Here is a 14,390-nt window from a genome sequence, read left to right on the forward strand (position 1 = left end):
ACCCTTAAAATAAAAATATTCACACACTACAAACAAACAAACATAACATTTAATACATCTTCTCTTAGATTATTTCCCACTTTAAAGCTGAAAAAATAACTAAGCTTATGGAACATTAAATCTAACAGCTGTCTCAAGTCTGCTGTCTTAAAGTTATAAGCAAAATAACAATATTCTTCTAGAAAACAAAACCACAAAAAAAGTGTATGTTGAATTTTTTTCTCTCCTAATTACTCAGATAAAAATAACTGGCCAATATATAATTGGTAAACTGTCAGTCCCAAAGTCACTGACTGAATTTAAATTACTCGACGGATTCAATAAATCTCCAAGAAAATGTTTTGTGTATCAACACAGAGGAAAAAAACAAAATTAAATAACTACCTTAAGTATTTCATTAAAACCAAAATGCTTTTCCATTATTTGCTGCTTTTCTGATTCCAGAATAGCACAACAGATAAGAAGATGGAAATTTTTACATGGTAGCTCAGTCCACATTACCTATAAAACAAAACAACTATTTAGTAAACTATAATAATTCTAAAACATTTTCCTCATATATACAATGTTGAACTCTAAATGCCTTCTATGCAAAGCAGAAGTTGCCTAGATGAGGTAGTCCACCAGTTTTCTAGTTAGGAAATGAGGGGTAGAGAAGAAAAGTCTTATCTTTATCTACAAAGTAATTAACATCAAACTTAACATTTTGTGAACACAATGAATTCCAAATGTGGCTCTTTAAGTAACTACAATAAGAAAATCATCACGTCTAACCAATATGATGAATGGTATTAATTAAGGAGCCATAGCTATGAGGTTAAGTTTAAGGTGTAAGGGTTAGAGGCATTTTCAATAATGCCCTGAACTTTCAATTACATGTTGTTTCTCACTTTTAAATCACCTTCTGTCTCTAGAAAACTAAATCCTATAAGAAAGATTCAGTTACACAATGCATGGAATTAAAAACACCCACAGACAACTCTACGTTTTAAACATCATATTATATGTCATATATTGTGAGAAAAAGTGTAAAGTGAATCAACTACCCCAAATTTATACCCAAATGCATAAATGTTTAATCAATAGCTACACTTCTTCCTAAATATAAGTAATGCCCTCAAATTTAAGGCCTTAATTTCCCCCTGGTTAATGTACCTAATACCGTAATATCTTATCTGGAAACATAAAAAGACCCATTTAACTATACTATTAAAGCATACCTAACATGTTTTCATTTCTTTTACCAGGAGTAAATCAAGTTGAATAATTTTCAGACTAATCCAATTTTTTAAAGTTTAAATGAAATTCAATTAACCTCCAAGGGTTTTCACTTAACATCCCAACATATTTGGTAAACACAGATTAGGAAGTTATTTCAGCTATGTGATAATAATATTCTCAATTCATCCTTTAAAAAAAAGTTAAGATAAAAATTTAACAAAATTGACAGACTTTAAAAATATGATTTCAGGTCAAGAACCCGCTAGTTTTGCCTGGCTGGTGTAACCCAGCGAGTGGTTGGGCATCAGCCTATGAACCAAGAGGTCACCAGTTTGTTTCCCAGTCAGGACACATGCCCAGGTTTCGGACTCAATCCCCAGTATGGGGTATGCAGGAAGCAGCTGATCAATGTTTCTCTCATGGATGTTTCCATCTCTCTATGCCTCTCCTTTCCTCTCTAAAAATTCAGCAAAAGATATTTTTTAAAAAGAATGTGAGTTTTTCTTGAAACTGGTTTCCTCATCTGTTAACTACAGATAGTAGGATGTTACATTATTATTCATATTTTGCTCTAACTTAAGTTTCTTTTACAAAGCAAAATACAAGTCTGCTCCCTTGAAATATCTCAAACTATAAATACAGTACCATCTCAACTGATTCACCTGCTAAAATGTCCTTGAACTCTACAACCTATACCAGAATATGGCAGAGCCTCACACAGTCAAGTCTCCCCAGCAGAGAACACAGACACATATAGTCTAGAGTAGGGGTGTCGAACTCAATCAGAGAAGGGGCCAAAATCTAAAATCCAGCCTAAATCAGGGGCCGAATGGTTTACTGAACAGTCATAAACTGACAATGTCATAAACTGACAGCGGAGTGCAGTGATGACAGTGCGGTACGGGCCACATTGCAAGGCCTGGCGGGCTGGATTTGGCCCGCGGGCCTTGTGTTTGACACGTGTGGTAGAGAATTGGATCTGGGGGACCAACTAGCCCCAAATCTCATAAGGATTATAATTTACAGAAAAAGACTCCAAAGACCAGATATTCAGCTCAAAATCATTCATTTTAAGAGGAGAACAAACTATCATAATTTTGAAACATACTTGCTTTAGAAATTTCAGTTAGACTGGTATAATCCATTTATATTCTAGAGAATAAATTGTTGTTTTCCATAATAAATATCTGTATAATTTAAGAACTTACCTCCCATAATCGAAGAATATCTGGAAAACTAAATTCCCTTTTAAATCTGATTAAAAGCCATCTGAAGCAAAAATACAAGTATCCAGAGTCCTGAGATTCTATACAAAGGGGGAAAAATATATATACGGCTTACTCTCATGCAAATTAACTCAGAACAGAATGACCTATTTCAAACTCAAATTTCTCTATGCATTTTAAGCTATTGAAAGTTCTATAAATTTGTCTTCTACTAATTAAAGAAAACAATTCAAAGCTTGCAGGCTAACTTATTTAAAAGAAAACAACCATAACAACAAATAATTCATTGTAAAATAAACTGTTTTAAGACATAAGTACACAGACCAGCCAGCATGGCTCAGTTGGTTGAGTACTGTTTCATGAGCCAAAAGGTTGTCAGTTGAATTCCTGGTTAGGGCACATGGCCTGGGTTGTGGGTTTGATCCCCATAAGGGACGTGCAGGAGACAGCCGATCAATGTTTCAATCTCTCTCCCTCTCTTTTCCTCTCTCTGAAAACAATAAAAGCATATTAAAATATATATATTTAAAAGACACAACTACTTTTTTTTAAAAAATTTTAAGACATAAGCACACAAAGTGTGGTCCCACACTTTTATTCCTCAGAGGAACCCCGACAACAGCAATAGAGCATATATGTCTTTAAAAGAGTCATTTACATTTTTCCCCCCTATGAATTACCCTACAATTTGCTGGGTATAGTTCTGATTCACTGCCTTACCTAAGTAGCTGCAAAATCCACTGTCCAACAATCGAAGTAAGGTACTTAGTTGAATGAGCTGTGTCTTCATGCCTTGCATTTGTTCCTCAAAATTCTGGTGCTTTATAGAAGGAAATACATGTTACCATATAAGTAGTATTTAGTAAATATTTTATAGTACATAATTAACTAATAATTAAACCATAAGTCTAAAAACAAATATTGGACTCATACATACTGACATTTTTTTTTAAATCACAACAAATTAAAAAGCTAGAGCAATAAGAACACATATGTAATACCTTAATCAATAAAGAAAAATTTTTTAAAAAGCTAGAGCAACATTAAAAAAGAGCGAACGAGAATCCTAGGTGTCAAACTTTGGGTTATTTTCCCCTCTATTTTCAGATTATTTTCCCATCTAATTTCGGGTTATTTTCCCCTTTGATTTAGATGAAAAAGAATATGGAAACAATTAACTATACACTGAATGACATACTAATTTCTGACATGGAATAAGAGATTTGATGAGAGGAAACACATTTGGAAAATAAACTTTTATCAAATCACTTCCATTTTAAAATATTTCTTCAAATTATCATATGAAAAATCTATTTTAGCTTTAACTTGTGTCTCATTTTAAAGAATTAACTATTTCGTAGATTTGACGACATTAGGGAAATCTGCAATATCAAAACCATCTTCATGTCAACACTAGAAGATTATATGCATCTTGCACTTTAAATCTCTCACAAGATAGGAGACATCTGTAATAATGTCAACCATTTTCTTAAAATCTCCCAAAGTATAAAGGTTATAAATGTGTGTTAATACAAAAGACTCAATCCAGAAGCAGGTAGGACTAAACTAGACATTAAAAAAAAATGGAAATGTACAATAATTCCTCTTCTCAGCAAATCTGTTTTTGTTTTGAAAAACTAACTTTCCACTTTAAAATGTTATACATGTTAAGGTGTAGTATGTTTACTGTTACTTTAAAATGAGTAAGTATAAATTTCTCGGTACTAGCTCTCATTCAATAAACAACAATAGATATAACCCACATAAACAAATGCTTTTGGGGTACTCAATATGATTTAAGAATGTGAAGGGGTCCTAAGATCACAAAGTTTGAGAACTGCTATGGTTTACAAAAATCTTCAAAGTTGAGTAAATTCCCCACCAACACATCAAAGGAGAATGGGAACCAAAATAAATAAAAGGCTTCTTAGATTAGTCTGATCCCTTTAAAATGTGCACCAACCACTCTTTGGTGACCTACTACCCTACCCCTTGTGAAAAGCCTAAGAACGTTCCCTCCCTCATACTTTTTTAGTTTTAGAGACAATAGTGATGCTGTATCAGAAGTATGTATCAGATTAGAAATCACCCATTCTTGGTAGAAAAAAAAAAAAAATGAAAGGCTACTGATTCTCAATAAACTTTAATGAATTAAAGAACAGTTTAACAGACAAACATAAAGGTTTAAGATAAGATTCTCATCATAGTTTTTATCTCCTTTTCTCTCTAATATATATATATATATATATATATATATATATATATATATATATATATATATATATATATAGTTTCACCCTAACTGGTTTGGCTCAGTGGATAGAGTGTTGGTCTGCAGGGTCCCGGGTTCAATTCCATTCAAGAGCACATGCCTGGGCTGTGGGCTCAATCCCCAGTAGGGGGTGTGCAAGAGGCAGCCTATCAGTGATTCTTTCTCATCACTGATATTTCTATCACTCTCGCCCTTCTCCCTTCCTCTCTGAAACCAATAAAGAGATATTAAATATATATATATATAGTTTCTTCATATTTACCGCCTGGACCTCAATGGGAAAGGCAGAATTAACTCTCCGATTAACCGCAATATTTTTGTTATGACACACAGTTTGGGAGTACCAACAGGGCTTCCCCACTGCTACCACTCAGCCATAAAAAGAAGCACTCCCAAAATGGCAGAAGCCAGCTTTGAAAAAGAAGCTATTCCTGGAGAAGAAATAAGATCTATATGAATTTACAAAGGGCTTCAACTGTATCTATAAATAAATGTGTGCACACATATGCATACATACATTACATATATGCATATTACATATAATGTACACATGTATATACATTCTATGGGAATGGGAGGTGAGGAGAAAGGAGGGACTAAACTTTATGGCAAAATGAATGGTGGGTATAAGTAAGTTCATTAGATCATTTTCCAAGTGTTTCCATAATATTTCCATAACAGATAAAGTCTGTGCCTACACCTACATTAGATGAGAGTAAATATCAACAAAAGTAAATCTATAGATATTAGGCCAGCTATTACATAAGAAATAACATGTTATATGAAATAAAGCCATAACACAAAATGAAATCTAACAACTACAGCACTGATTTAAGGGCACCAAAACAATAGCAATACAGTAAAAAATAATTGTGTAGATTTTTAAAATTGCAACATATTGCCCTTTCATTCAAAAATTGGGGGGTGGGGGAATGTTAGTAGACAATATATTAAGAGATCTTTTTAGAATAAAGACTAGAAAAGTCCCCAGACTATCCTCAATGAAAAAAGTAAACACAGAGAGCATTTACTGTGAAAAGACAGAACTTGAACCTTCATATACAAAAAATAATAGATTATAAGTGTATATTACAGGTGGTCAGAAAGTAATCTTTACATTTGAGAACTAACTACATGCAGCACATACACGAGTGCACTTGGTATCATAAGCCATTATACTGGAACATGCCAATATTTCCTTGGTTTTATGAAAACTGTAATAATAATAAACTAAATGCTGTATGCTCATGTTAACTCTTGGAGTACCCACTACTGTATAAGTTGAGGTCTAACTAAGCACTGGGGAAATATTCATGTGTTTATTCTACAAAAATCTGTTGAACAACAATCTCATATCAGGCATTGGGAAAATTCTGGAAGCATACCAGAAAACTAAACTAGTTAAGCAAAGACATGGACCCTTTATCAAGGAACAAACTATGTCTCTAGTGAAAAGAGGATAAACAACAGAAACACAGGAAAGGCAGACAAGAGTTTTTATACAATTAGTATCAGTTGTACAGACCTTTGTAACAAATGCCTCAGGTTTCTAGAGCACTTAGGAGTGATTGGAACTAAGAAGGCAGGTAAAATCAATAAATCAAAAAGGTAAGGAAGACAACCTATGATATTACTACATTACTGCAATTAATAATCTTTCCAAATAATTCAAAAACATTAGTGTATAGTTAAAAAAAAAAACCTACATAATTTGTATATCTATCAATTTAACAGCAGAAGATATTTTAAAATCATCAAATTTCATTATGTATGTGAAATAGGAGCAGGAGAAGTGAGGATGAGTTGGATCCATGGATGAGACTTGAGTAAATAGACGAAAGTGAGAAAAATTGCAGGGGAAAGAACTGGTAAGCAACAGGGGAGGAATAGAAGTACCAGGTGTACCAGTTAATAATGGGGATTTTTAAAATCAAAGAAAACATGGTTATTTCAAGACAAACATCAAAAGTGCTTTATTCAAAGTAATGTCCACTGCTAACTACACATTTCCCCATCTTTCAGGTAATTTATGGATACTGTCCCAATAGAACTTGTCTTGTTTTGAGGCAAACCATTCAGAGACCCAGTTTTCCACTTCTTCGTATGTTTTGAAGTGCTGCTCAGAAAGTGTGTGTGCCATCGATCAGAACAAATGGTAATCTGAAGGAGCAAGGTCTAGTGAATACAGCGGGTAGGTTAATACTTCCCAGGCAAGAACTTTTAAGGTGTCTTTAACTGGTTTTGAAGTGTATGATGGTGTGTCATCATGAAGCAAAAATACTTTGCTGTCTCTTCTGGAATATTCTGGTTGTTTCACGATCAAAGAGTGGTTCAAATTGATTATTTGTTGTCAGTGGCGATCAGTATTAACAGTTTCACCTTGTTTTAGAAGCTCATAATACACTACATCTTCCTTAACCCAAATGCAGAACATTGTCTTCTTTCTGAAGCGATTTGGCCTTGCAGTCGATGTTGATGGTTAACCTAGATCAACCCATGATTTTGTACATTTGGGATTCTCAAAATAAATCCACTTTTCATCGTCAGTCACAATTCGATGCAAAAAACTTTCTTTTGTGCCGCTGAAGCAACATTTTACTGATGACTTTTTCGTTTTCCATTTGTCTTTCGTTCAGTTGATGTGGGCATCCATTTTCCTTCCTTTAAAATCTTTCCCATTGCTTCTCAATGACTGGAAATTTTTTGCTGAGCAACGTTTAATCTTTCTGCAAATTGCTTTTGAGTTTGACACGCATCTTCAACCAATAATGCTTGTAATGCTGGTCTTCAAACTTTCTCAGTTGGACTGTATGTTCTTGTCTTTCACTATAAAATCATCACTTTTAAAGCATTTAAACCAGCGTTTACAAGTGTCTAGAGATGGAGCTTCCCAAAGTATTCACCATAAGCTTCCCTAAGTATTCAACTGCACTTTTCTTCAAAATAAAGTAATGAATTATAACTTTCCCCAAATGCTCTTTTATTGGCACAAAATTCGACATTTTTAAGTGTAAAAATATCTACAATGTTATTTGTAGATATTTTTATATCTACAAATAGATATAAAACTTTCAGCAAGGTTGACACATGACACATGAAGTTTTGAAGCTTGTTGTCAATACAACAAAATAGCATATATATCAAGTCACATATATGTCAACATACATATAACTCCATCTACTGAAAAAATCCGCATTAATAAATTAACCGGCACACCAGTAATCGAATTAGAAGGGTACCACTTCCAAATTCCACATTTGTATTTCAGAAACTCTAAGCTAAACCTTAAATTGCTAGGAAATTTCATATTCAAATGACTTCATATTCAAAATCTTTATCCCACTGCAAGCAAGCAATTTCAATATCCGACTTCAAGGCCCATCATGAAGTATATCAATCTTATTCTGAAATAGTAAAGTGACCTATGTATTGATCAAGTCTTTGCATTTCATATGCCTTTATCTACTCTTAGACCCTCTGCTTTTTTTTCTTTCTAAATGATAACTTGAGAAGACTGTTCTGTTTTATTTCCGTTACACTCTCTCAGTACTACTGTCCTAGAACTCCAATGCCAAGATAGAACGATGATAAAATGTTCCTTGTAATAATAAGTATATACAGACATAGTTCAACTCTCATAACAACATTTCTGAGAAAAATAATAGTGAATTACTAAGAAAGTGTCAGCGTTACAAATAATTCAAACACATCTGGAGAAAAATCAGTGACAAAATCCAAATGTTCACAAAAGGTAAGGATATTACTTGGTGTGACTAAGCTTTATCTCTGAAACAGATGATATGAAAGTTCAACGACTTCACAAGAATTGCATTCATCTATTTCATCAATATTCTGTATTGACTCATGGCTCTTCTGCAGAATATAAGCATTAACTGATATTAAAACCTGATTATTCCTGTACTGCAGGCACTTCCTATTTTTTGTATTAAAAACAATGTCGGCATTTCCAAGCCTCTTGAAAAGGCTATTTAAAAAACAAACAAACAATAGGAAGCAAGTTTTTAAAGTCCCATCATAACTGACTAAATATAATTCATTCTTTTATATAAGAACATTATACAACTAAAAATTCAAATTAGTTTTTAAAGGGGGAACCCCGTTCTTACCATTTGGTCCATGTAGGAGGCAAAGCACCAAAAGGCATCCACCTCATTTTCCATCACATATAAAAGAGGAGAAAGTAAATCACTCATTCCTTGCACATATCCTAAGAGGGGGAAAAAAATATGTCTCTGAAAATGTAAGCTTTATGTATCCTTCTGTGCATGTTACCACCATTCACTTAAAACTTCATCTTTTCTTTGGTAAATATTATGTTCACTGATTTTTCTCAGGAGGAGGAGGAGGAGGAGGGGAGGGGAAAGAAGTCTAGCAAGGGGGTGAGAAAGATGCATTGTTTTCAATTGAGATGTCAAGCATTTATCTATCTTCCAGTAGATAGATAAATGCTTGACATCTCAATTGAAAACAATTGAAACCATCTTCCAGTAGGTGTCTTAGTGTAGACCTCACTATCAAGAGTGGGTAATATTATTAAAGAACAGTGTGCAAGCCCTGGCCTGGTAATTCAGTTGGTTGGACCATTGTCCAGTACACTAAAAAAGTTGCGGATTCAATTCCCAGTTGGGATATGTACAAGGGGCAACCAACTAATTTCTAGTCTATGTCTCTTTCTTTCTCTCTCTAAAAATCGATAAACATATCCTCAGGTAAGGATAAAAAATAAAAATATAAAAAATAATGTGCAGCCCTAGCCAGTTTGGCTCAGTGTCTAGAGCATTGGCCTGCAAACTGAAAGGTCCCAGTCAAGGGCATGTGCCCAGTTTGTGGGCTCAATTCCCAGTAGGGGACTTGCAAGAGGCAGCCAAATCAGTGGTTCTCTCTCATCATGGATGTTTCTGTCTCTCTCTCCCTCTTCCTTCCTCTCTGAAATCAATGAAAATATATTTTTTTAAAAACAGCACACAAATGTATTAAAAAATAATAATAATGTGCAAAAGCATTATGAGAAAGAAGAGAGGTAAAGAGAAAACCCAGAGGAACATCAATGTAAAAGTCCATACTCAAAAGAGATTGAATAGTCAAAGGGAAAAAATATCAAGGAAGAAGATTTTTGTAAGTCAAGGTAAAGAAAGCTGCCAGGCCAGAATAGTCAACAGTACCAAGCTGCCCTGAATAAGCCAAGTAAAATACACACTAAAGAGGATCCAACTGCTTTAGCAACCAGATCGTTGGTAATCTAAATAAAAGGAGTCACAAAAAAATTATCTACCTCTTTTAAATAAAGCTATGTCTTCTTTCTTTTCTTGTTAGCTATTCCCAAGTAATGCTACCCTGTTTCCCCGAAAATAAGACCTAGAGCATGGAAAGATAAGACATCCCCTGAAAATAAGACCTAGCGCAACTTAGGGAGAAAAAATTAATATAAGACACTGTCTTATTTTCGGGGAAACGGTAGCAATTGGGTTTAATCCAATGAGTATGTTGTCCCTAAAATTGCCATTTTAAATACCTTTGTCTTTATGCTGTTAAAATGTTTCAGTTATGACACTAATTACAGCCCTTGCTTAAAAGAAAAATTGCAAAGTTAAAGAATCAGGCTCTTAAAAATGAACAAAAAGTCTTAGTTCTACTTTTCATTTAAATATGTCAAGCTTCTTATTTTTTAGTTCCAACTTATAATACCTTCAGTTTTCTTAAGTGTTTTACAATTAAATTTCAGATAAGACATAAATACTTAAACCAACAAAAGGACAAGAATGCATTCTAAGCCTTTTCCCATACATATTATCATTTAACTTTGATTAAGTTCATACATTTGTAAAAGTTACAAAAAAAAAATTTTTCCAATAGCAGCTTGGAAAGTCTGTGGAAACAGATTCAAAGCTTACATTTTTAACATTCATAAAAATCTACATGTACTAATAAAGCCATCTGAAGAGTATATATTTTAAAAGGGAAGAGATTATTTCTGTTAGAAATGATACACAACTCTGCATCACTCTTATTTTGAAAGACAATGTTTTTTAAAATGACCCAGGAAGCATATAAGCCAGTCTCTAAAAAAACAAACAAAAAACAAACAAACAAACAAACAAAAAAACCCTCAGATTAAATGTGTAACAGAGAGGCACTCAGGTCACTTCAGGATCTCCTTACAAATAAACATTTAGCTCCACCTGCTCGGAGCCTCTTTTCTATCATCTACTGCTGTAGCTAGTCTCTAATCAACCTACATATACACTATGCCCTGTGGGAAAGTATGGCTCTACTCACTTTAGCACAAAAGAACACATGGGTTCCCATGGCAGGCATCCAATGGAGTTACCAAGACATTCACAGAAGTGCCAGAAAAGACATGTGACATGATATCTAAATGTAAAGATTGTGACATACTTATTGCAAATGCTTTTTTAAAGTAACAAACACTTGCAATGATTAATTTTATATCAACCTGAGTGGGCCACAGGATGCCCAGATATCTGGTTAAACATTATTTCTGGGAATTTCTGTAGAGGTGTTTCTAGAAGAGATTAGTATTTGAATTGGAGAAATGATTAAAGCAGATGGCCCTCCCCAATGTGGGTGAGTGTAATCAAATCCATTGAGAGAGCCTGAATAGAATCTCTATTATAAAAAACTCTTGGTCATGATGCCGTCACACTATAACAACCAAAGATCCGTCACAGCAAGGCATGCGCAGGTGGGTGGGGACTTTACTCAGGGTCCCGCAGTGCACCAGGTCTGGGTCTTGCGAGATTTCAGGCGCTGGGCCCCTACTAAAAAGATAAAGGAAGGTTGAATTTGCTCTACGCCTGGTAGCTTGAGCTGGGACATCCAATATTATCCTGCCTTGTGTTGCTGGGTCTCATGACTTCACGCATCTACACCACTGCTCCACAGCTCTCAGCCCTTTAAACAATACCACCAGCTTTCCTTGGTCTCTAGCTTACAGAGAGCAAGTTGGGAATTTTTTTTTCTCACTTTTTCTAGTGTGTGTGGGGGGAGAGGGGACGGAGGGAGGAGGACAAACACATATAATCTTAATGGTTGTTTCTCTGACAAACCCTGACTAATACAACACTTAAAAAAAAAAAAAAAAAAGATTAAGTAGGTTGAAAGAAAGATTAAATTGTTATCAACAAAATTTTCCTACATGGCACTCACATAGTGAAAGCATTGTCAAATATAAAGGTTAAATGAATTAAAGCATGAAAGAAATTTGATCTGAATTCAACAAAGTGCTAAAGAGTACTTACTTTACTGGGTTTAACTGCATGTGGTCTATAATAAAAATATTTCAAAGTGTACTATTCAAAAATTTACAAAGCAACTTTCTGGTATGTGTGTGGGGGATGCTTTATTATAAAGGTATAATAAAATTTTCTAAAAAGCTAATTTAATCCTTTAAATCTTCAGCTTTCATATAGCATCACTACCATATTTCTTCTGTAAGTAGTATCTGAAGCAAGTAGTTAAATTAATCTTTGTATTTTAGTTGCTTGTAATCTATTTTATTTTATACATGATGTTAGTTGGGATATGTCAAGAGTTGCGGGGGTAGAATTAATGTATAATTCCCTTTAATTAAAGACTAAAGCTGTTTAAATTAGCATGCAGTGACACTCAGAGCCTGCACTAGTGCTGACGGATGCACATCTTAATCAGCACTACTACAATTTCGGTAGTTCCCTGAAATTATTTACATAGCAACTGTTTCAGTGGAGACATGTGAGAAATGATATCCTTACTACCCTAGTGTATACTCCCACACTGACAAGAAACATTTCATCTATATCTACCTTAATTTTCCAGGTTAACTGAATTTCAACCCTTAGCAAGGGTCCTCAAACTTTTTAAAGTGGGGGCCAGATCATGGTCCCTCAGAGAGCTGGAGGGCCGGACTATATGAACTACTAATTCCTACTGTAACACCTCGGCTGCACTCACTGCCCAAAAAACCTGGCGGGCCGGATCAGACTCCTCTGCGGGCCGCATGTGGCCTGCGGGCCGTAGTTTGAAGACCCCTGCCTTAGAGTATCAAATTTTAAATACTCTTAGGAGTTGGAAATAATATTTTTAAATAAGACAGTCTCTGGTTTCATATATATATATATATATATATACACACATACATACATACACACACACACACACACACACACACACATATATATGTCTTATTTAAAAATATATATATATGTAAATGAATATAAAGAGGTAATATGCAAATTAGCCAGGACGCCATAACATCACGACCGGCAGGCGGAGGCTTCGCGCAGATGGGCAGGAGGGGACTGCGTACACAGTGAGGCAAGCCATGGATGGTGCAGACATGGAGAGAACCAGGCCTGCCAGCTACGCATGCCAGCAGTCCCACCTCTGGGAGTGAGCTGCGGAGGAAACACCTTTTCTGACCATTCATTGGCTAAGCTCCCTATATGCCACTGGCAGTGTTCTTGGTAACTTGGGTAATAAGAATCCAAGGTGATCTAGGTTTTTCCACCTCACTCCTGGAGGAAAAAAATGAAGGTTCGCTGCTGGAGGGGCTAAGAAAAGTCATATCCTGTCCTAGCCGGTTTGGCTCAGTGGATAGAGCCTTGGCCTGCCGAAGGCAAAGTCCAGGTTCGATTCTGGTCAAGGGCATGTAACTAGGTTGTAGGCTCTTCCCTGGCCAGAGCCCAGGTCAGAGCTCATGCAGGAGGCAACCAATCAAAGCGTCCCTCTCACACTGATGTTTCTCTCTGCCTTTCCTTCTCTCTCCCATGCTCTCTAAAAATCAATGGAAACATATCCTCAGATGAGCATTAAAAAAAAAAAAAAAAAAAGTCGTCAAAACCGGTTTGGCTCAGTGGTAGAGCATCGGTCTGTGGACTGAAAGGTCCCGGGTTCAATTCCAGTCAAGGGCATGTAGTAATTGGTTGCGGGCACGTACATTGGTTGCGGGTACATCCCAGTAGGGGGTGTGTAAGAGGCAGCTGGTTGATGTTTCTCTCTCATCGATGTTTCTAGCTCTCTATCTCTCCCTTCCTCTCTGTAAAAAAATCAATAAAAATAAAAAATAAAAAGTCATATCCTATGAAAGCGACATCTTGAAAATGCCTAAAGAAGGATGTCATTTTTTTGTGGTGAAGGGACTAGAGTCTGTTGATAAAAACACCTTGGCGGCTGCAGCAGACAGCAGCGGGGTGATGGAGCAGAGCCTTCCCCTGATCAGCCCAGTAGCCTCCTGCAGAGGGAGACCAGACTGCGGCTTAAAAGAGCAGGCCTAAGCCATCAGTAGGATATCTCCTAAGGGCTCCTGGATTGGAGATGGTGCAAGTTGGGCAGAGAGACCCTCCCACCCCACCCCTGTGCACAAATTTCATGCACTGGGCCTCTTGTATACAGTATAATTTCACTTTTTATTGGTTATTCAGAATCATCATTATGAACACACCCTAAAAAAGTTACCTGATATGCCCTAGGTGTGGATTCTTTGAACTAACTAAAATTCAGTCCTCCTTGAGTTTTTCTAACTGCTTTTGATAATTTTTGTCTTCTGTCTGCTTTTAATCATTTCTGTCTCCTTCCTCACTATTAATAAGATTATATTCAATACAAATAAACTTTATATCTACCCAGTCTATGGGCTAAGAAGTCAAATAATC

General features: G+C 35.5%; 1 protein-coding gene across 2 annotated transcripts in view; it reads right to left on the minus strand.

The window, feature by feature from the left end:
• Positions 1-14,390, minus strand: part of TBC1D15 (TBC1 domain family member 15) — a 69,725-nt gene that overhangs the window by 3,241 nt on the left and 52,094 nt on the right. For both annotated transcript variants that reach the window (XM_084878867.1, XM_084878868.1), the window contains exons 12-15: positions 8,847-8,947; positions 3,168-3,267; positions 2,430-2,527; positions 385-501 (exon numbers count right to left, since the gene is read on the minus strand). In XM_084878867.1, the coding sequence (XP_084734993.1) occupies positions 385-501; positions 2,430-2,527; positions 3,168-3,267; positions 8,847-8,947 (416 nt within the window). The remainder of the gene's footprint in view (positions 1-384; positions 502-2,429; positions 2,528-3,167; positions 3,268-8,846; positions 8,948-14,390) is intronic.

Source organism: Pipistrellus hanaki, assembly GCF_964339955.1.
Source record: "Pipistrellus hanaki genome assembly, chromosome: 3".
Lineage (NCBI taxonomy): Eukaryota > Metazoa > Chordata > Mammalia > Chiroptera > Vespertilionidae > Pipistrellus > Pipistrellus hanaki.